Here is a 22,945-nt window from a genome sequence, read left to right as displayed (position 1 = left end):
CTTTACTTTAAATGTAGGGAAATTATGAATAACTCATTAGATTTCAAAATGCATAGGTGATAGAGACAAGATTTGAACTCTGCAAGTTCTGGCATAAAACCAGCTCTGTAGCCTTGTACAATGTGTGCCTTTCAAAATAAAACGTGGTACTTGGCCTTTAAAGAATCCCTGCTTTCTTTTCCCATAAGATTATCTTTCCCAGATTCTTTGATCTCACTTGGAATCCTTTTTATGTCGAGAAAATGATGTAACTTTCATAAACCCCTCTTTAGACCTCATTCCAGGCTGTGCACTGAAGGCTTCTTTATCCGTATAGATTTTTAAGACTTAAGAGAGTTAGGGAATTATGTTAGTAACATATTGCCGAGGCAGGCTAGCTGAAAGAGCAATATAGTAGAAATTAACTCAAGCAGGGCTTCAAGTCAGACCGTCCAGTCTGCCCTCCCTGCACCCTAGCCACCCTCCCCACCCACCCTGCTCTAGTCCCTCCATGGAAACGGAGACATGTGGTTGGGAACTGCAGGCAGCTTCCTCGAAGCATCTGTCAATGTCCTCAGGATAAGGATGGGATAAGCTCTACATTCATCATTTGTTCGTTGTCATTTTAATTAACTAATTAGCAAGACATTTTCTGTCACGTGGTCCTACCATAGGTGCTTTCTACTGAAGGGGGCTCAGAGTAAGAGAAACAAGCAAGAGTCTCAGTATTCTACAGCGGGTAGCTAGAATCCAAACCCAGGTCTGTTCAACTTCTGTTACCAATGCCTTACTTTTAGTTTTAGACACACACACACACACACACACACACACACACACAAACGCACACACGCTGAATATAAAGCCATCCAGAGATGTCGGTCCTTACTGAGTTCTTAGCCATTGTTGGGCAACCACAGTTTTCCCTTTTTATCAAATATTCTTGCACATTTTTCCTTCTGGGAGTGTTCCACTACAATTGACAAATCATCAGGAGATACACTGGTAAATATAGAGACCAGTTCACCAGAATTAGAAAATTTGGTGACATAGTATTAATTTGTTAAATCTTATTTTGATTTTGTCTCACTTTTATTATTCCATATAGGTTTGGCCATTTAATTCTTGCATTTTTTTAGCGATTATTGCATATAGCACTTCTTTGAACTTCTCCTCTTTTGCTTCCTGGGTATTATTAATGATATAATTGTTTACATGGGTTACCACTTAGGAATCTTGACATGCCTACGAAATGGGTATTTTTAGTTTCTCCTGCCTTGCTCTGTAAAAATGTCCACTATCACTGTTTTATTTTACATGTTTTGTAGAGTTCATTACTTATAGATATTGTCACATGGCAATCTTTCTGCCTCAGCCTCTTATACAAGCATGAGCTATCCTACCCTGGGTGGCTCTCACTTTTAAAAGCATTTTTTTTCTTTTTCTTTTGAGAAGTTTCTGTTTTAGTGAATGATTGTACTGTGATTAATTTTTAAACATTGACCTTCTGATGTGGTCCATAAACAAATTCTATGAAAGATACCCTCTACCCCAACAGATCTGTAAGGTTTCATTAGTTCCATTATGGGATTTATATTGATACATATTATTGTGAAGGAAATGCAAATATCATAAGCATTTTTATTATATTAATCTAACCAAAAATCAATTTTACAACCCATGTGTACTATTTTTCTTCCAGTTGATACATGTGTTAGTATCCCTAATTATTTGCTTGCCCACATCGATGCATGCCATTCCATGTTGTAGAATTTGTGAAATCTGTTAACATAAGTTCAGAGAATGAGTTTCCCGCCCTTGGCAAGGCACAGTGTTCATCTGCTATGATAGCAGAATACAGTAGGGAAAAAAAGTTTAGTTAAAGCCCAGGGAAGGATAGGCCTTTTGTAACATTTCCAAACTGGAGAAATGCTTTACTCAGATTTAAATAAATAAATAGATAGATAGATAGCTAAATAACCACTGCACAGCTGGAGAGGTGGCTCAGCGATGAAGAGCCCCAACTACTTTTCTAGAGGATCTGGTTCAATTCCCAGCACCCACATGGCAACTCACAACTGTCTGTAATTCTAGTTCCAGGGGAATTGACGCTCTCACACAGACATACATGCAGGCAAAATACCAATGCACGTGGAATAAAAAGTAAATTTTAAAAAAAGAGGTAACCACTGAAGATACCCAAGCAGTTTCCCATGAATCAACTGTTCTTTTCCTTTTTTACTTGGAGCATTAGAAATGTAATAATAAATGAAAAAAACATCATCACATATCTAGGGAAAATAGATGCCTTAAAAATGAATCAGAACATAAATTAAATCATTTACTCATCTTGTTTTTTTATCTTTGGAAAACGTCCATAGAGAGTTATAAGTTAACCTAAGCATGCATATGCTGAAAGACATGGAAGCTTGTGTTTGAGTCCAGTGGCTTGAGTGTGATGTGCCTACCGCTCTGTGGTCACTGCTTGGTATTGCAGCAAGCTGGCTGCCTGCCAGCATGGTCCTCCTACCCACTTCATCATTCGGTTCCTTTTCTTTTTCATTCTTTTCTGAGCTCAAGATTAAAATGAGTTCCGACAGAATTGCTAATCCTTCCTCCAGCAAACACTTGATGGTTTGTAGAAATGTGTATTTTCTCCACTGAACTTTGGCCATTTCTGTAACTAACCGGTAATAACTGGAGGCAGCTGCGGTTCATTTTAGGAGTCACCAGTTCTTAATGATGGCCATAGGGTCCCAGGCTGAGCAGAATCAGGGAATTGCAATAACATGGTTCTAAAAATGGTGCTTCATTTAATACACGCAGTAGTTTTAAATTCCACCTTAAAGGAATACTGTCTCATGGTTATAATGGTCTCCCACATGCAGATTTGCTGGCTGACTTTAATTACGTTTCCGGTTTTGTATTTTAGCTTTGAAAAGTCCTTTAGGTTTTGGAACTTCTTTTCAAACCCAAGGCTGATGCCTGTTGTCATCCGGACAGATTTCTCAGAATTAGCATATTGCTTGATTCCCTAGTGTGACAACTAGCATTTCACAGGTCTAGGGGCAAACAACATACCCACATGGATTAGACCTTCTCATTGTTAAAACCCTTCACGCTGTTACAGAGGATATTTTACTAAATAACGCATTCAAATATTAATGGAGTTTTAAAAGATGCACATTAATCCATATGTGTAATTAATTGCTTCCAGGTGCTCCCTGCTGCTTTCAAGCCACATTCTTATTAGTTTATAGCTAAATAGTCCTGACAAGAAAAGGGACAGCCATTTGATGTTTATTTTACTGAGAGAGGCATTTTCTCACAGGCTGATACATCTTTTGGCAAAAGTTAGTAAGGAGAAAACCAACAGACTGTTACAAAAGGATCTTGGTTCCAGCGCGAGGCAGTTTGTTACCTCGGTCTGCACCTCACAGCCCACACAAACATCTGGGTTGCATAGTCCAATGCTTTTAAGAGCCAAGGGAGCCCAAACAGTTTCCCATTAAAAAAGTATTGTCGAGGCCATGTATGCTCGTTATTAGAAAAAAGAAGGAAAAGTTAAATTAATTTGAAAGTTCCCTTTGTCTTCATTTAGTTCTAATACAGGCTTAGACTTTTATCAATTGATGAGCTATATGCACTAATCAGTTTGAGGCTGCTCTGTTGTTACATGCTGGGTTTTAGTTCAGATTTATCCTCCATTTAAATTCTCCCTCTCCCGAAATCTCTGCACCACTGTTTTAAATCTGTTTCCCTTGTTTTCCTTTCCAGTTCATCCCCATGCCTGTTCTGTATGGTGTGTTCCTGTACATGGGGGTGGCCTCACTTAACGGTGTGCAGGTAAGGTTCCGCCGCGGTCTGAGCAAGCTGTGCGTCTCTCAGAGAAGGACGGTCCTAGATCTGTGATGGAGGCACTAATCATTAACCACACACTCTTTATAAAATACGTTCATTTTCTACTTCCTCAATCTTTCATCGGGTTTTCAATTCTGCTATAAGCAACGAAACTAGCCGGTGTCAAGAAATGCTGTTCTGGATTCTCATTACTGCAAGGGATCATCTGGTGGGGAAATGTGCTCTGTACTGCTGCCAACACCACGGCCACCACCGTCACCACCTCCTCCTCCTCCCCCACTCCTTCATGCCCCTCCTCCCCCCATCTTCCCTTTTCTCATATTCTTTCCTCTTCTTTCTCTTCACCTTGTTTGATTCTGTGTTGCACACTTCTGAGCTCAGTGATCAAAAGTTTGGCAGCAATAAACCATGAAAATTCCTGTGTATTAGGTATTTCTGTCATCGAAAATTTCAACTGTTCACAACAGTTGAACAATCAGTTAAAATGTCCACCCCTGCCCTTGCCAATGGCCCTACCCCTGCCAGTGCCCCTGCTTCTGCCCTGGTCCACTTTTTAAAGCATTTGCTGGGGAAAACTTTGTGAGGGGCTTTGTCTCTCCACGGAGGTTTAATTTAATTGGCACCAGGAAACTGGAAGTTCCGCTGCTTTCTGGCACCCTGTTAATTGTAGCCTTTTTTAGCGCTCAGTAATGCTTTAATGGGAAAAGACTGCGTGTTCTGTGAACATCGTAAGAATTCATTTGAACTCCTTCAAAACAGCCCTTGCTTTCATTTATTGCATTTGTATTAACTTGGTTTTAAAGTCAGATAGATCTGGGCAAATGGCCAGACCCCCCAAAAAGCAAAGCAAAGCTACTTCACTATTCCTGGTTTTGATCCAGTAGAAGAGTTCTTCCGCACTGGGATATTTGCTATGAATCATAAAGTAGTTCTTCATGGCCTGCACCAGGTGAATGGCAGCATAAGTTGATTTATGCCAGTGAAGTATAGCTTTGTAAAATATTTTATTTTTGTCTGTCATTAAAAATACTTTTTCTTCTCCAATATGAACATTAGATGCCTCGAAACTAATGTTTTTTTTTTTTTGTTTTGTTTTTTTTTTTTTGTTTGCCCTTAAGGATCTAGCATAAATCAGAGATTTGTTTCAGGGCGTTCCCGGGGACTTTATCAATGGCTAGTGCTGAGTGCCTGTCTATAGAGAGGAGAAAAGAGCCAGCTATCTATCTCGCAATGATGGGTGAAGGAAGTGTTGTGGGAACAGCTGGTGAACTGTGTAACTCCTGGCATGTTATTATTGTCTCAAATGCCTTTCCGCTGTTTCTTACTTTTCCTTTGGTTCTTTCTCTTTTAGTCCCTTTTGACGAGATTGGTCTAGCAATAAATAGATAGATAGATAGATAGATAGATAGATAGATAGATAGATAGATAGATAGATAGAGATAGATAGATAAAACTTTGAAATCTAATCTTTATAGTTAAAGTTTCCTAAAGGGAGAAGGAAAACCTTCAGAAGGGCAGTGGCTCTGAAGGAGGTTGTGATAGTGTCACTTACTGTTCCTTCTCCTCTCTGTACAACACAACATGGTTTCTGAGTTCTCATCATTAGTCAATTCAGTAGCTGTCCATACAACATCTCCTTCTGAAGGCCCCTGTGATGTGTTGCTAAAGTGCCACCTTGTCCACCATCATTCTTGTCAATTCAGCACTTTGTCTGTGAGGTACACATGGTACAAACTTGCATGGTCATCCTTATGTTTCCTGGTCATACATGGCAGTGCTAATCTCTTTGAGCATCTCGTGTCTCGTTGTTGGTGTTTTGAGACTCACTGGAATGGGTATGAAGCCTCTCTCCAGAAAGAAATGCTAACACACTGGTGGATATGGGTGTGCCCATCAAATGATAACCTAGAGAAAGTAAGTGGGATTTATTGGTGTACCCTGCATTCCCATCCTCAGGTTGGATGCTTTAGGACAACTCTGCAATGCTTATAAGGTGGGGTATCATTTGTTCTTCTTTCAAATAAGACAACTGAGGCAGGAACAGATGCATAAGTTAGATGTCTTCCTTCAGGACATCATACCAAAATAGGTTCACAATCCTCTGTGTTGAGAAGCAGAGAGTAGAAATAAAAGGTAGAGGATGAACAGCTAGAAGTTATGTTTGCTTTGTAACTTTATCCTTGGTGCCCACTTTATCTTATATGCCTGCTAACGACTCTGCAAAAAAAAAATGATCAGCAAAACTTAGAAGACTGGTAACATGATCTGGCTGTACTAATGTAAGTCCCCTACTCCCTAAGCTGAGCTCTGTCCTTTGAAGAGGACATGGCTAGCCTGAAATACACATTGCAAATCACTCAGGACTGGGTAAGCAGAGCTGAAATGACTCAGTTGACTCTTCAAATAATATGTTGGCTTTTCTTCCACCTTCCTCCCCAGTTCATGGACCGTCTCAAGCTGCTTCTGATGCCCCTGAAGCATCAGCCTGACTTCATCTACCTGCGCCATGTCCCCCTGCGCCGAGTCCATCTCTTCACCTTCCTGCAGGTGTTGTGCCTGGCTCTGCTCTGGATCCTCAAGTCAACAGTGGCTGCTATTATTTTTCCAGTCATGGTAGGTTTTCCTAATTGAAGCTGTCCATGGCTGTATACATATCACATAGCTATAGTGACGGGGAAAACCCAGATTGTTTAAGTGATAGTCTTTCACTGTCTTTCTAGCTTGCAGTTCATGTTGACCAGTTGGAGCTTAAGTTTCCCATGGTAGAATCCTGCCCTCCTGAGTTCAAATACTGGCTCAAGTTCCTGCTGGTCAGCAAACATCCTTTAGCCACCATGAACTCATCAGTGGGAGGGTAGCATTGTTATTGTTCTAAGCATTGATAATGAATGCCAAGTGTATAACACAATGTCTGGCAAGCAGTACACATCAGTTCACATTTTCAAGGTATTGTATAATAGAAGCAATATAAATAAGAATAAAGTACACTTCAGTCCAAATAGTAGAAGCATCTATAGACTTATGAGAAAAGGCAGGGCTCATAATAAGAAGTAGAGTTTATAGATTCATGTGGTTTTCATTGTTTTAAGGATAGGGCTGGACTCTAGTCTTCCTGTGATAGTACTCAAGTGAAACAAGTAACTGCCCCACTGAATCAAAACTCAAAGAGGAAATGCAAGCTCTATGTCTTGCCTCCTTACTGGATTTTTATACTTTATTGTAATTCCATTGCTTGCAAGAAACTACACACACACACACACACACACACACACACATGCATGTTGTGTGACAAAACTTTTCCTGGGGAGATGCAACACACTTGTCTGCTCACCACCAGATAGGGAGCCCACTACAGACCAAAGTACCAATACCACCTGAAAGAAAAAGTATCAGCTCAGGATACCCCAGGACCAAGTCTTAGCACAAAGGAGAGTTATTTGCCTCAGAGGGACAAAGGACAGGGATTAAGAAACAACTATGGGAGATAGGGAATGAGGGAGAAAGGGGGAGGAACAAGGGAGAGGGAACAAGGATATTTGTCCCTGAGGGGAAAGAAGGACAGCCTCAGGATAGAGAGGAGATAGACATGACTCATAGGCAAATGTCAGTTTATAAAGGTAAAAGGGGAAACCCCTTGTTAGGATGAAGTGTTTAATTTTAATTGGGCTTCTTAATTAGGTGAGCCGAGGGTGGCTTTTAATTGCTGGATTTCAATACTATGCTGGCTGGACCTTGGTAGTCAGCCTCAGGAGGAGGAAGTGGCCAAATAAGGGAATGGACCTTAATGGCTAGCATTAGGAATGTAATCAAACAGTTTTTAGCAAGTAGAGGGAATGGGGGATAAGGGTAAGGTTTGCCAGAGCCATGCTCAAGTGGGCTAGTGTCCTGTCGGTCATTATGAAAGTCCAATTTGGTGAACAAATGATTTTTATTGGGGTTATTTACAGGAATATGAGTGAGAGGTTACTTACAGGAATGGAAAACACTAAAAGACAGCTGCATCACCAAGGCCCACCCCAACATGGGTGACATATCACAAAGGTGGGGATTTGGAGCACACTGCAAGAAGGAAGTGTGCAAGAAGTTAAACAAGTTGGAGAGCGTCCTTTCCAGCTCTCTCAGCTGGTCTGAGCACCTTCTCTGAAGCTTAGCTCTTTTGGTCTGTGAGGGACTTTCAGGTATTATTGCTTACTCTGGCTTGGAGGGGCCCAGTGAATTTAGTCAGTTTCAGGAACTTCCTGAAACTATTTGGAGTTGTTTACATTCCTGTTTAAGGATCTTCCATGTAGGATATAGTGTTTCAGTCTTGGAGGAAACTGATACACAACAGTACCTAAGAGAAGAGTGACCTCAAAGCCAGCATCTCAGTTCTGTTCCATCATCCCTAGGATTCTGGAAACCATTTCTATACCGTATACTTAGCACAGTTTGTTTTGAAAGTCTTACTCATAACAGGGACTGTTACTTCATTATGTATGTATTTTCTGTTTATGATTGTATTTCTTTTTATTCCCAGGGACATAGGAAAAATAGTTTAAAATATTACTGACATTTTTTTAAGCAAGATTTTTTTAATTGATGGTCCCTTACATCTCCCCCCCCCCTTAAATTGTATTAACTTATTATAAAACAATGGAACATGAGAAGAGACTCCCAGTTACTAGTTAGGGCCTTCTTTCTACCTACCTGTTAATTTGTTAAAAAAAAAAAAAAGGAAAATTAAGATACCCATAATAAATTTGAAAAACATCCAGTAAATTATATATTGTTTATACTAAAATAAGAAAAAACACTTTACTTTTATGAAGTGTTATTTTTCCAGAGATTTCCTTAAGTTCATAAATGATTTGGAATGTCCATGGGACAGATCTCTTCAGGAGATGGATGCCTCGCATAAAGAGCTCAGTGTGGATAAAGGTCCCCGCGTTTGGCATGTGGCTATGAGTGACTTTTATTGTTAAACAGCTGAACCTCCACAGAGGAAAGGCAGGAGAGTGAGTCATGTGATGAAACTTGGTATTTGTCTGCAGAATAAAAAACTAACAAAGCAAAGAACAGTTCATAGAACCAAAGATACAGAGGTAAAAATTGTAGGCCTGAAAATCAACAAAGTGGGCCCAAGAGATTAAATATAGAATATAAATCACTTATAGTGAGAAATGGCTGGACTGATGATTGTTAATTAAGAGTGCCTTCTCGCTCACAACTGCCTGTAGTTCTGACACTCTCCTCTGGCCTCCACTGGTACTTGCACATGTGTGTCTATACACAGACATACATATAAATAAAAATAAATGTAAAAAGAGGCAGATACCTGTCCACTTTGTGTTCTTTGTTTACTGGTATCACAATCTTGGACAGCATAGGATTTATAAATTTCAGTTTTCTCAGCAGTAAGAGGAAAATAATATATTTCTGTAATTTGTTATAAAGAATAAATGAACTAATTATTTCCTAAGTGTTCAGCAAGGGTCAGTAATATGATAAACATTTAGTTTATAAAATTGACTAGTTTTTAGAAACCTGTATAATTTAAAATTTTCCAATAATTAGGAATTACATGCAAAGGTTTTTTACCTTTAAGCTTTTAATTTTATTAAAAACCAAACATGCAAATAAATGGTTTTGGAAAATAATTACCTCTCATTCCAATTGATTTGAATATAAACATATATTTTCTGATCAAATATAATCATATGTCTTAATGAACAAAACAAAGTGGATTTTGATTGGTATTTTTATGAAATAACTTCCCCAAGGAGACGGTGGGTCACTGGGTAAGCAGTTCTGTCATTTCCTGAACCAGTATGGCTTTCTGCTGATGCTGATGGGCTTATGACATCATCTGACATGGCCTAATTTCTGCTGATGTTAATGGGTAGCATCATCAGCATACTTATAACATCATCTGACATGGCCTAATTTCTGCTGATGTTGATAGGCAGCATCATCAGCATCCTTATGACATCATCTGACATGACCTATTTACTGCTGAATCTGATGGGAGCATCATCACCATCCTTATGACATCATCTGAGAGGACCTGTTTGCTACTGATGCTGATGGGAGAATCATCAGCATCCTTATGACATCATCTGACATGACCTGTTTGCTGCTGGTGTCGATGGCAGCATCATCAGCATCCTTACAGTGTCATCTGACAAGACCTGTTTTCTTATTTTGTTTCTAGATCTTGGCACTCGTAGCTGTCAGAAAAGGTATGGACTACCTCTTCTCCCAGCATGACCTCAGCTTCCTTGATGATGTCATTCCAGAAAAGGACAAGAAAAAGAAAGAGGATGAGAAGAAAAAGAAAAAGAAGAAAGGAAGTTTGGATAGTGACAATGATGACGTAAGGGAAACTCCCAACTTGCCATGTGAAACCAGTTAAAGGAACATTGTTGTGTATATTTGTGCTACAATAGCCCTGAACTTAAATGCAAATAGTTTTCATTACCTCTCCATAACTCTTAAAAAAGATGGGGAGGTCTTTTTCTTGAATTATCCTCATCAGTGCCACAGTCCAGATGGTTCTCCTATAGTCAGGTGATTAATTTGAGAAATGAAAATACTCATATTTATTCTTTAAATCATGTCGTAGAAGGATATATGCTTGAGGCCGAGTGGGATGTCTATAATCAGTGCCCACAGAAAATCCGGGCTTGATTTTTCTTATATATCCATGTGCATGTGCACACATGCGCACACACACACACACACACACACGCACACAGAATATGAGAACTCAAACCAGTAGCTTTTTGAAAGGGTTGTCAAAATGATGCTTTCTGTGTTTTTTGTTTGTTTTTTAGCATATTAGAAAATTTGAAAATAATAGCCTCATATTAAAATTCTGATTGAATATGATTATTCATCTCTATGAACAAAAAAGTGAATTTTGAATGAAACTTTATCAGACAACTTCCTCTATGAAGACTGTGTGTCACTCAGTGAGCAGTTCTGTCAGGTTCTAGATCTGTGTAGATTTCTGCTGGTGTTGATGTGACAGCAGCATCTCCAGCATCCTTATGACATCATACAGTTTGCTTGTGGCCCTGCAATCCTAAAGTAGGAATATAGTTAATTTTTAATTCATAACTTCAACCCAGTATGCCTTATCTCCAGCCATCATAACATGTCCTTAAAGTGCATATTTTTGTTGACATTTTATAGAGAAAGGAAATTTAGAATGATAAACATTGACTTTTTTATTTTTCAGAACCTAAAAATCATTAGCTTGAGGTATTATTGACAAATGAGAATATATACATTTAAAGTGTACAATGTAGTGCCCAGACACGTATATTAAAGTCATTTTTCTAGATGTGCACAGCTGGCCATAGCAAAGCCAGAGCTCCCACCCGAGCTTCTCTGTGTGTTCATAGTTGATCGGGCTGTCTGGTTGCATTCTTCTGGGAGAATGTGGATACAGTACAGCAAAGGGAAGCAACAGACAGAATTGGATTTCAGATAAATTGATCCAATAAGAAAAGGCTAAATGTACGAGACACATTTAGCTATAGAGAAAAGGGCTCTGAGGAGACTCCTGTGACTATCACCATCCGTCTGCTGAGAGAGCAGGTGTATAGATTTTCTCTTTCCACTGAGGAAAAAGGAAAAGCAAAACATGTGTTTAAACTGCGGCCGAGATGAGCGTGCGCTGTTTAAAAAGAACAATACTAAAAAGAACATTAACTAGAAATCAAAATTTGAAGTCAATTTTTGAACCATTCAAGACAAAAGCAAAAGGTTGGCTGAAATATTAAAATGATGAAAGCAGTATTTCATCTTGAATTTTTAAAATAGAGACCTCAGTTCATACTCACAAACATTAAACCTAAAACCATTGCACATCATTAACATGCAAACTAATATTATGGAATGTTCTCTATTACTTATAATATTATACAACCTTTTGGGGTTGTCTTAAATTTATCCCTCTCCTTCATGACAAGTTGAATCAAATGAGTTCCTTAAACTAATTCAGAATTCTTAGATATGGTTTTTGATGACTCATACTCACACAGTGCTCTTGTTTTGATACTATTTACCACTTTCTACTACATCTTGCAAATAAGTTCTTGGGAAATGTCTTGGGTGATGCTAATTTCTGTTCCCTCTTCTCTATCACATCCCTACCCAGACAGTAGATGTGTGCATTTGGTTATACACAGTGAGCATGCTAGGCAGTGTCGAGTGTATCAGGGCAGTCGGTTCTATATGTTTACCCCATTATTTGAAGACTATGCATTGGAAGTGTCTCTTTTGATACTCAGATGATGTGGCCTCTTGGGTTACATGTGTCCATACTGAGACTCCAGGCTCACAGTTCTTATATTTATTGCAGATGTCGTGAGAATTATGCCTTACCAACATTTTATCTGCTCACAGTCACTTTTGAGCCTGCCTAGTAGTCTCTAATTAAAAGTTGGTTTGCCCAAGTGTCTGGGTGTAAGTGCTATTATTTGGGGAAACATTTGAAAGGAGACTTCTGTATATGGCATGGTCATGAAGGAAGGTACATGTGGCATCTTAATTAATTTAAATTTTTGTTAGTTAAGCGCATCATCTTAGTTCTCAAGAGGTATTATAACTCATTATCCCCATATATTAATCATAAAGGAATTTTTATTATAAGCAATAGATTTTATCTTAAAGTTTTTAAAGATAAAAATTCAAACACCCATTTCTTTTTTTATTCCTGAAATGTTGAGTCTTAAGTACAGGGGCTCATGATGCTAGAGAAACACTACTGAGTCTGCACAGTCCCAATGCTAATCCTTTCTCATCCTCTTCTCTCCTGACCCTTTTTCTCAATCAGAGATTGTTCCCTTGATAGCTTCAGATCATACATAAGTTGGATCTCTTTAGTCCAAATATGGACTTGGAATCAATATGTTGATTTTCTTAGTTAATTAATCTTTAAAGCTCTTGAATGTTATATTAGTATATGTTGAGCATGGTCCCTCTCATGTCCCTGCCCTCACCCTTCTTCCTCCACTAGTTCCCTTTGTCTCCATAGACAGTTTTACTTTATGATTTTAGGTATCTATATAAAACCTAAAAATGACAAATGAAAGAAAACTTATGATATTCATTTTTCTTAAACTGTCTTAACTTGATTATTGTGATTCTCTCTAATTGCATCTAACTTCTTTCAAAACAACTTGAGTTCATTGCTCTTTATGGCCAAAAGAAAAAAATGTATTCGTGTATTCGTGTGTGTGTGTGTGTGTGTGTGTGTGTGTGTGTGTGTGTGTGTGTGGTGTTTTTGTCCAAATTCTGCTATAGGACACTTAGCTTAGTTCCATAATTTTGCTATTGCATAATACTGATATAATCATTGAAACTTTAACAAGTAAAGTAATAATTATGGAACTCTATGATATTTTGGGCTAGTTGGCCTGTTTTTAAGAAGTTCTACAACCAACTACCGAATTTTATCATTTTCCTGATTATGATTCTCTATCTGATTATCCTTTTGGTTTTATTTTTCTTGGTGTTTTTTTTGCTTATGTTTAAAACTATTTTGGCACAAGCAAATTGGAATGAATTTTTCATCATGAAATAGTTTCTGAGAGTATTAACGTAAGGAAGGAAGACAAAGTCTATAGTGCATTCCTTTCTAGTGGATGTTAAAAATGTCTTCAAATCGTTTTGGACAGGAATATGGGTCAAGGTTTTCCTGGAGAAAGAATCAGAGAACATTGTAAAACAAAACATGAAATTTAAGACCGTATATAGTTTGGAAATTTTTGGGGTTTAATCTGTTTTTACAGGGAGTATTTTCACTTCACACAACCAAAACCAACCAAGTTTGCCATTGGGGATCCAGTTGTAGAACACTCTTCAGTTGTGTGTGGTGTGCTGATTCAGAATTCAACTATGGAACACTTTACAGTGTGGTTGTAGGAATCTCCTTACTGTGGTTCAAGCCTCAGTGAACTCAGTCGCATTAACTCAGAAGGAAAACAAATGATGGGTAGAGATGTGGAGTACTTGAAATGTTAGGCAGTCGGAATGGTACCCAATGCTTTTCTCTTTAGTTGCCATAAACTACAAAGCAGTAGGTTTGCGCAAACACTGGGGAGCAGGAAGGGCTGAAGTGATAGAAAACATTCTAAAAACTGTTGTACATTTCTTTCACAGTCTGACTGCCCATACTCAGAAAAGGTCCCCAGTATTAAAATTCCAATGGACATCATGGAACAGCAGCCTTTCCTAAGTGATAATAAACCCTTGGACAGTGAGTAGAACTAACCTCTTGCATGCTTGCCTGACTACGACCCACGCTTGTCCTCTAGGACGGCCCTCAGTTTGCCTCTCTCCTACGTGGTCTTTATTCTTTCCTGTGTGAAGACTGAAGCAACTCACTTCTCAGAAGACTTTATTTGAAGCTTTTCCCATCTTTCTTTTATCCATAACCTCTTATATATTTATTTAATAGTCTTTTTGCTAAGTTATCACCAGGGTTCTTTTTGTTCGTTTTGTTTTCAATAGCTAAACCTATAACCGTATTTTTAATTGATTTTCCCCCTCACTGATATTTAGAACTGCAGCTTACATAGTATTTCATCACTGTCTGTTACCGTTTCTCCTCCTTAGGGCTCAGTCAATCATCTGATTGATTAAAAGAGAGAAATTATACCTGGGGTCTCTCTAGGATCAATGAATTATTAGTGTTTAGAATTTAGAATACTTCCAATTAAATTAGCAGTTGTGAAATAGTAGCAAAACTCTCTAGATGCACCTGATTTATGCTTTTCTTCCTAATTTCTTCATTCCTCTTCTATCACATATTCACAGTTAGAGTTGCTCTGGTCTTTCTCCAGTAATGAGCTGGTGGCTACCATGTAATAGCATGTGAATTATCATGTTTTTGCCTGTGCTTGACAGTTCACGCTGTGTTCACATTAGTGAACACAGGAAGCTTTTCCAGTTTCATAAAGCAACTGCCTCCAAAACATGTCACACTTTGGGCTTTCAGCTGAAGAAAATGTGTTCCTTTAGATCCAGCTATGCTGCAAAGGATACTGAGCTGGTATAGGAACGACAACAGAACCACTTTTATTTCTAGTGGATGATACTGCCCACTGTCAGTAAGAGTTTAGGGTTATCAAGACAATTTGAAATTGGTAACTTTTGATAAAATATGGGGCTGATATAATTATCAGTTTCTCAGTAACAAACTACTGCAAAACAGCACCACAGTCATGGGTTTTGACATTCAAAGATTCAAGAACGGTTGAGCTGGAGGTTCTGGTGCAGGGGCTCATGCGCTTGCGTACTCACCTGTTGGCTGGAGCTGAGGGTCTGTTTCCAACCAATGATCTTTGGCAGGAAATTTCACTTCCTTGGCTTGTGAACATTTCCATAGAACTACAATGGCACAGTACTATGGCTCTGCCCAGAGATAGTCAGAAAATTCAAATAGAAGCCATGGTATTTTATGATAGAATCTAAGATTCAACTGCCCAGAACTTGGGCCATAGACTTAGCTGTGAAGACAGCTCTCTTGCTGTATAGGAAGGAGTCAAACAAGAACATAAACACCAGAAAATGGGATCGCTGGACACCATTTGAAGACAGAGTACCCACTGCTTTTAAAGAACAACCAGTCTTACCTTTGTTGTATAACTTGTAAATATCAGTTATGAACAAAGTTAATTTTATGCCCATCCTTATCAATGGAAATTAGCTAGGCGTTTCTTTTAGATTTAAGTTCCTCTATCATATTCTGCTTTCATTTTTTATCCCTGGATAATTAAAGGCAAATGAAGGCTATAAAGGTTACTTTTTTTTAAAAAAAATTGCCAGTCCAGAACTTAGGACTTGTGATAAAAACTTATATACCAATTGTTTGCCCTGAGAAAATACTTTTACTGGTATAACTGATGGTTGATGTAGAAGCTTATATATGACCATTTTGACTGAAACTTTTCTAATGATGTGGTGGTTTTTGTAGGCCAATGAAGAACAGAGTTGACTAAACTGAAGTTGTATTGCATGCACCTTCAACATCTCTTTACCTTTTTAATAGCAACAGCTAGGCAAGAATGGGGGTTGAACATGGATGGAAGCTCAAAGACATGTATCAGACACAGAGAGGATGTTCTAGCCCCCAATGGCAGGGACTCCCCTCTTACCCTAAAAGGGAGAGAGAAAATGATTTGGGTGCCATCACACTGCCTGCACGCTTAGCTTGATGCAATGTTCATCGATGCTGTCTAAACCTGATTTTCCTACTCTTTCTGGTTCTGAAAGGTGCCTTGGTTTGCATGAAGATTTTCACACTCTAATGTACGTTTTTGCTGAAGATCTATTTTGTTTCATTTTTTATTTTTATTTTTTTGTCTTTCCAGGAGAAAGATCATCAACATTCCTTGAACGCCACACATCATGCTGATAAAATTCCTTTCCTCGAGTCGCTGGGTATACCAAGGTCAGCGTTTGCCTTGTGCAGTGGGATGCTGCAGCAGTCAGGGTGATGGGCAGAATCCCTTGTTCTTGGACTTAAATAAATTACCTGGGGACACAGGAGTCACCCTAGACTTGCTGATGAGAAGCATTTGCAAAGACTGAGCTTTACTCAAGAATAATGGAAAACTTCAGTGTCATTAAAAAGGCCAGGATCCATATTAGCCCTTATGATTCCATTGTCATGCAGGGTGACTGGAGCTTCCTGGTAGCTTTCTTCAGTAGTTCCCTTCCCTCTAGCAAGGGTCTTGAAATGACAGAAAACAGGAACGTGAGTGTCTTCAGGGCGCTTGTCATGGCCCTCAATTTCTAACAGTATTAACCACACAGTAGTTTCATTTTTTTTTATTTTGAAAATTTTTGTTAAATATGAAATCTTGGGCAATTTGCTTTTATTTAAAAGTCCCTGTTCTTAATACACATGGAAGGGACGGGAACAAATGGAGCAGCTTGATGCATTTTGAGGGAGCCCCGAGCATAGGCATTTCGGGGATGATGATGAAATTTGTGTTTGCTCATTGCTTTTCTTCTTTTTTTTCTGTTTTGCGTTAGTCCTCCTAGAACTCCAGTGGAAGCCGTGCCTCAAATCAGAATCGAGCTTGAGCCTGAAGACAACGATTATCCCCGGAGGAGCAAGGGAACAGAAACTACATTGTAACCTGTTTGTCTTTCCAGAACTGACAGCTGTGTTGTTAACCGCTCTAATTTTTTTTTCTTTTTCTTTTTGTCTGTGTATTTTAAAAGTTTTGTTCGGTCACTGGCTGAATACTACAGTCACTCTCTCTGCTTCTCTCTTGCATAGGTAAAATCAAGACAATAATGTCCCTTTCCTTTAAGAAAGAAAACAAAAAAAAGCACCTGAGGGATCATGCTTTTGTTTCCAGGTGTTCAGACGTGTCCTCTGACATGTAAATCCCTGTCACTCAAGACACACACACAGAGGCTGCCCTTGTCAAGCAGAGATCAAAAGTATTAAGCATTTTGTACCACCTTTTACGAACCTGTTGAAGGAACTTAGGACCCAAGCTTAGAGCTGTGCTTACTGGCTTGCCATTGTCTGGTAGAGTGGCCCTTGATCTCCAGACTGAGTCGCTTCCTGCTTACAGAGCCCCCGAGGCTGGATGAGTGCTGCTGACCTACCCTTGCTGACCTGCCCTTGCTCGTCAGCCCTGACCTTAGAGTTATCAAAAGCAGAAAACACTAATGGTACTTTGCTCCCTGTAGAGAAACCTTTGCCATCATTGTAGCAAGTGCTGGAATGTCCCTTTTCCTATGCAACTTTTTTATCCCTTTAATGAACTTCTCTGTTGAGTACATCGAAGAAGATTTTTCTTCCTAGATTTTGTTGTTTAAATTATGGGGCCTAACCTGCAACTTATTTTTTGTCAATTTTTTAAACTTTTTTTTAATTACTGTAAAGAAAATGAATTTTTTTCCTGCAGCAGGAAACATAGTTTTGAGTAGTTCTACCTCTTACCTGTAGCTGCCAGGCTTTCTGTAAAAATTGTATTGTATATAATGTGATTTTTACACACACACACACACACACACACACACACACACACACACACACACACACACACACACACACACACACAAACAGATAAGCCAGAAGGCTAGAACAAATTAAAAGAAAAACAGAACACCATGTTTCTAAGAATCTGTTGGGTTGCTGTTTTTTCCCCTTTCTTCAAAATAACTGTAACTGTTGTGTGAAGGGGTATGGGGAGAGAACGAGTGGAAGACGGTTAACTTCCCCGGCGGTAATGGTCATGCTGGGAGCAGATGCTGGTGTGTGGCATGTTAATGTCCTGTGCAGTATTGGTAAAGATTTCCTCATTTGAATAATTTGTGTGCTTGTGTATGAACTCTGTGTGTGGCTGTTGCACACTGTGCAAAGCCAGATAAAGAGCGACAGTAGACAGAGGAGAAACTTGCCGAGCTCCTTTGTGTCCATTTCCATAAAACCAAACCACTGGTGAAAAATCTCCTAAGGGCCAAGAAACTTATCATGTAAATTCAGGTGAATATATCTTATTAATTACTCAGACATTCATCAACATCACAGATAACAGCAGTTCATGTCTGTATTTGCAGTACAAAAGCCATAAGAATATTAACAGCCCTGTCACACATCTATAACGGAAAGAATGCACATAGATCTACAAAGACAGTTTAAAGTGCCCAATTACATGTGTTTATAGAACACGGTGGTTGGATCACTTAGAATGTGTGTGTGTGTGTGTGTGTGTGTGTGTGTGTGTGTGTGTTTCATTATACCGTGTTAACCTTTATTAGCCAAATTGACTGTGGCATTTGATTTTTAGTAAGTCACATTATATACTGAGTGTACATTAAAATAACGGTTTAGATGTGGAATCCACACTTTGGGATTTGTATAACAACAGTTGTAATGTACTCTTGCTGTCAGGGATTACTAAAAGAATTAGAGAAGCAGAAATGAACCACATTTTGGTTCAGTGGTGTACTCTTATGGACCCCCAATTTCTTATAGCAACTAAAGTATAATTCTGCTCTCCTAAAATTTTGATGATAAGAGTTCTATTATCTTAAGTTAACTGTTAGTTTTACAGAATTTGGTCATCTTATAACTTTAAATTTTATAGAAATTAAGCAGAAATGACTACATAAATAATCATTGAAATGATAGCAGGAAATGACACGGTATTTGTAAACATCTCAAGTGATGATTTTTATACCACATTTGTATCCAGAGCTATTAAATGATAAAGTGGTTACCGTGTATTGCCTAGTTTTCTATTAAACCATGTAAGTAATCTTACCTTTTTAGCGATAGAAACCTCAGTAGAATGTTTAGGCATGTGTAGTAAAGGCAGTCCTTCTTGATGTTAAATCAAAGACACTTTGTTTACTTTTCTAAAATCTCTGGAGATATATGTATATATTTATATATTATACATATACACACAGATATATTCTAATTATGAATCAAGTTTATGTAGAGATCCATGGTCCCTTTCCTCCTCTTCCAAGAGTTCCTGAAGTAATCTAACTCATGACTCAGTTAAATAAAATCCCTATTTTTTGACTGGGTGGGTGCTTAGCACTCACGAAATGAGCATAAAGTCATACCTTCCTTTTGCTGCGAGGAAGAGTTAGCACCACGCCCTCTCAAGACTCCTGTAGTTCCCACACTAACCAGCAGATCCCCAAATCTCCATGGAAATACCACATTATCTGAATCTGGCTGAATTTGCTTCTTGGCTGATAACTAACCAGATTTTAGGGTGGTTTTGTTTCTATGTAAACTGGACACAAATATAGCGATGGATTCTTTATAATGCCTTCCTGTCCTTCCTTCCTGGCTGTGAATTTGGAGATTAATGTTTCTTGAAGACTCAGAGGTGTTGACCAGGAATACTGTGGTTGTGCAGACCGACTGTGCGAAGGAAGATACGTGGGCTGAGCCTGCCTATTGAGGCATGAGGCCTCCGGCTTGCAGAAGCCCTTGGCGATGCTGTTCCTTTCCTACTGTGTGCAAAAACTACTTGGAATCCTAACCGTTTTGTGTGTCAAAGCCAGTGTTGTTTCAGCTTCTCCTTCCAGTAAAGTTGAGGGATGGGGCTGGGAAGTACTCCCTTGAGAAGAGGGAAAGAAAACCTCCCTCCTCACCCCTCACCTAAGAGAAGGGGTGTCTGCTGTCAGTAATTCAGCTTATGTGCATTTTGGGCACATGTAACAACACACACAGAGTAAATCCTTTGTTGGCTATGTATCGGCGTTTAATAGAGCAAATGATTGTCTTCCATGTTTTTGTTTCTTATTTTTAACTGTGTTAAAGTACTTGAAATGTATCAACTGCTGACTATCTTTCAAAAACAAAACCATTTGAGTTATATTGCAGAGGTTGGCACTGATCGGGAATGGGACAAAGTTTTCTTCAGTCTTTTTCAAACCACTCATGATTTCGGTGCAAGAACCTGAGATGCTCTTCTTTATAGCCTGTGATATTTCCCGTCTGCTCTCATCGCTCAAAGTGACTGGAGACAGTCAGCAGACAGCAGCTCTTCCCTGTTGGAGGAGCCTTGGGAACGTGCAGATGACTTCGCTGAGCGTCGTGGCAGCCTGAAATGAAAACCCTTTTGTAATACATGTGAATCTGGCGACTCGCCTGTTGACCAGAGATTTGGATATAGCTTATTCCTGGTTCATTTCATTGTGCTCTATGGATACACACAAGAATCCTGAATTCTGTTTCCTAGGCAAATACTGCAACTCAGGGCTAATGTCACCCAGTGAATCCGTAGAGCCTGAAGTAACTTTGTCCCAGGCCAGCAGTGCGCAGCAATGCAGATTGCCTCCTTGCAGCCGTTTCCAGGGCTGGTCCATATCCGTACACATTACTGCTCACGATCAGTACGCACTTTCTGATAGTCTTATTTTTATTCTCTTAAGTCTTTATTAACTTTGGAGAGATGATGCATCTTTTTATTTTAAATGAAGTAGATCAACATGGTGGAACAAAATGATAAAGAACAGAAAACATTTCACTATATTACTAATAATTTTTTTCCAATATGAAACCTAAAATTCCTATAACATAGTATTTTACAGTTTTATGAAGCTTTCTATTGTGACTTTTATGGAATTAAGAGATGAAGAAGATGAGATATTTTAGCATTTATATTTTTCAAAATTAAATGTATACTTAAAATAAAGTAACTTTATGCATTTGTGAGCGTCGAGTGCTCTGTTCAGCTCTGACTGAATGCTTGCTTTTGTTGCCTGGATGCTGTGGAAACAAGTGGGGTGTGAGTGAGTGAGAGCACCTGCCCTCACTCTGTGGCCATCTCCCCAGTGTGAGTGAGTGAGAGCACCTGCCCTCACACTGTGGCCATCTCCCCAGGCCAAAGGATGGAATAAGTGCCCCAAAATATAGAAGAGTGAAGTGATATATTTTATTGTTAATGAGGTGTTCATAGTAATTCATAGTGAGTAAGGACAATGAGAGAAAAAATGCTGTCATTCTTTTTTTAGCTACTAAAATAAAAAACATATCATTTTCTTGAATCTAGGATGACATGTATACTCAATTAATCCTTAAAGCAAACCGAAAGGCTACAAAGTATAAGCATCCATTAAAGAATAATTACTCAAATGAACAAAATCCAACAATGATTTTTTTCCCCATCAAAAATTGATTCCCAGAAGATATATTGCACACACTTCTCTTCGGGCCAGCTTGAGTTTTCATCTGACATTTAAATGTGTCTAGGAAATGTCAGTCTGGCCCTAAATTGTAGTTAGAAAGTGGAGATAATGGCAGGTAAAGCTAATGGTAGGGAAGATGAGAAATACTATTAGAAGCAGAGAAGTTTGTATTGGAATGCAAGCAGGAAGGCTTTGTCTAGAACAGTCATTTGCTCTAGAAGTTTCATGAGGCTCTTGGCACATCTGGATATGCGGTATGGTGATGTGATGGCAGACTTGATCGCTGAGCTGTAAGAAGCAGCCAAGACTGACTCAACAGAGATCAAGTGTGGTAAAGGTTGACTAATTCTCTTAGAGAATCCATTAGCTTTTATCGTTTGTCCAGTTATGAGGTCAAGAAGTTAGGATGAAAGTATATTTCGGATATTTTCACCAATTAAGTAACCTTCAGGAAGTCTCCAAAGAAAATGATATGTATATGGGATGATGATAGCATTGCCGTATTTTGTGATATAATACACAATGCTTTGTGCAAGAAAAATTGATGCGTAGGGAAGGGTTTAAAGGTAGAGCTGTGGACAGTTACGTAACTTCTAAAACCACAGTCCCTTGACACAGTGATTAGAACAAGATGGTACCAGCCTGAAGTGGAACAGACAGTGTCTCAACTCATGTCCACATAGAAATGCCTTTCGAATGAGGTTTCCGTAGCCATGACTCAAGATGGGGTTGGCAGCAGAGTCGTCTTTGTAACTGCCACCAGGAAGCCAGAGATGAGACCACTTCTCTCTGTGCTGTCCTCGTAGAACATTTTTGTTAGAGTTTATGCACATACCTTATTCTTACCGACAGTTTTTACACCGAAAAGGTGACATTTATATTTCCACATATTTCCAGTATGCAACCTGGCCTTCCCTACCTGGTAGAGGACAAGGATGTAAATCATAACCCTCTGAACAACCACACTGTCTCAAGATTAGGCATGTAAGTATGAGCAGCTGAGGTTGGGGTGGAGGGATTCTCTTCCCTGTTACTTTCTTCAGCCTGTCAGTCAGCTTGTTTCTTTATCCATTTCCATAGATATGTAATTATCTAATTATAAATACGTAATTACCTATTATGTATTCTTTGCAGATGGGTAATATAGATAGTTTTACGTAAGCGTGTGATCATTGGCATTTTCTAGAGCACACTGTCAGTTTAAGAAATGTGTGTAAACAAATGGTGTTTGAAGTGGAATGAGAACATAGAAAGTGAGAAGCAACACAGAAAATTGTTGATAAGCATTAATAGCTGAGTTCTGGAAAGAAATGAAAAGTTAAGAAGATAGCTATAAAATATATTCAGGAACTTAAGAAGCAAGTTTTTGAGCCCAGAGGCCAGGATGTTGCAAGAGATCTGTAAGGCAAAGTATATTGCTTCAATAATGATATAATCT

At 38.8% G+C, this 22,945-nt stretch overlaps 1 protein-coding gene across 1 annotated transcript in view; it reads left to right on the top strand.

Annotated features, from left to right (window-relative positions):
- The window catches only part of Slc4a4 (solute carrier family 4 member 4), a 330,071-nt gene extending 309,044 nt beyond the window's left edge, over positions 1 to 21,027 (top strand). The window contains exons 21-26 of the mRNA XM_038315817.2: positions 3,754 to 3,822; positions 6,277 to 6,450; positions 10,028 to 10,189; positions 13,987 to 14,083; positions 16,200 to 16,279; positions 16,867 to 21,027. Of these exons, the coding sequence (XP_038171745.1) occupies positions 3,754 to 3,822; positions 6,277 to 6,450; positions 10,028 to 10,189; positions 13,987 to 14,083; positions 16,200 to 16,243 (546 nt within the window). The 3' untranslated portion in view covers positions 16,244 to 16,279; positions 16,867 to 21,027. The remainder of the gene's footprint in view (positions 1 to 3,753; positions 3,823 to 6,276; positions 6,451 to 10,027; positions 10,190 to 13,986; positions 14,084 to 16,199; positions 16,280 to 16,866) is intronic.
- The last annotated feature ends 1,918 nt before the right edge of the window (positions 21,028 to 22,945 follow it).

Source organism: Arvicola amphibius, chromosome 1 (assembly GCF_903992535.2).
Source record: "Arvicola amphibius chromosome 1, mArvAmp1.2, whole genome shotgun sequence".
Lineage (NCBI taxonomy): Eukaryota > Metazoa > Chordata > Mammalia > Rodentia > Cricetidae > Arvicola > Arvicola amphibius.
Note: the sequence above shows the minus strand (reverse complement) of the source record. Positions and strands in the feature narration are given on the sequence as shown.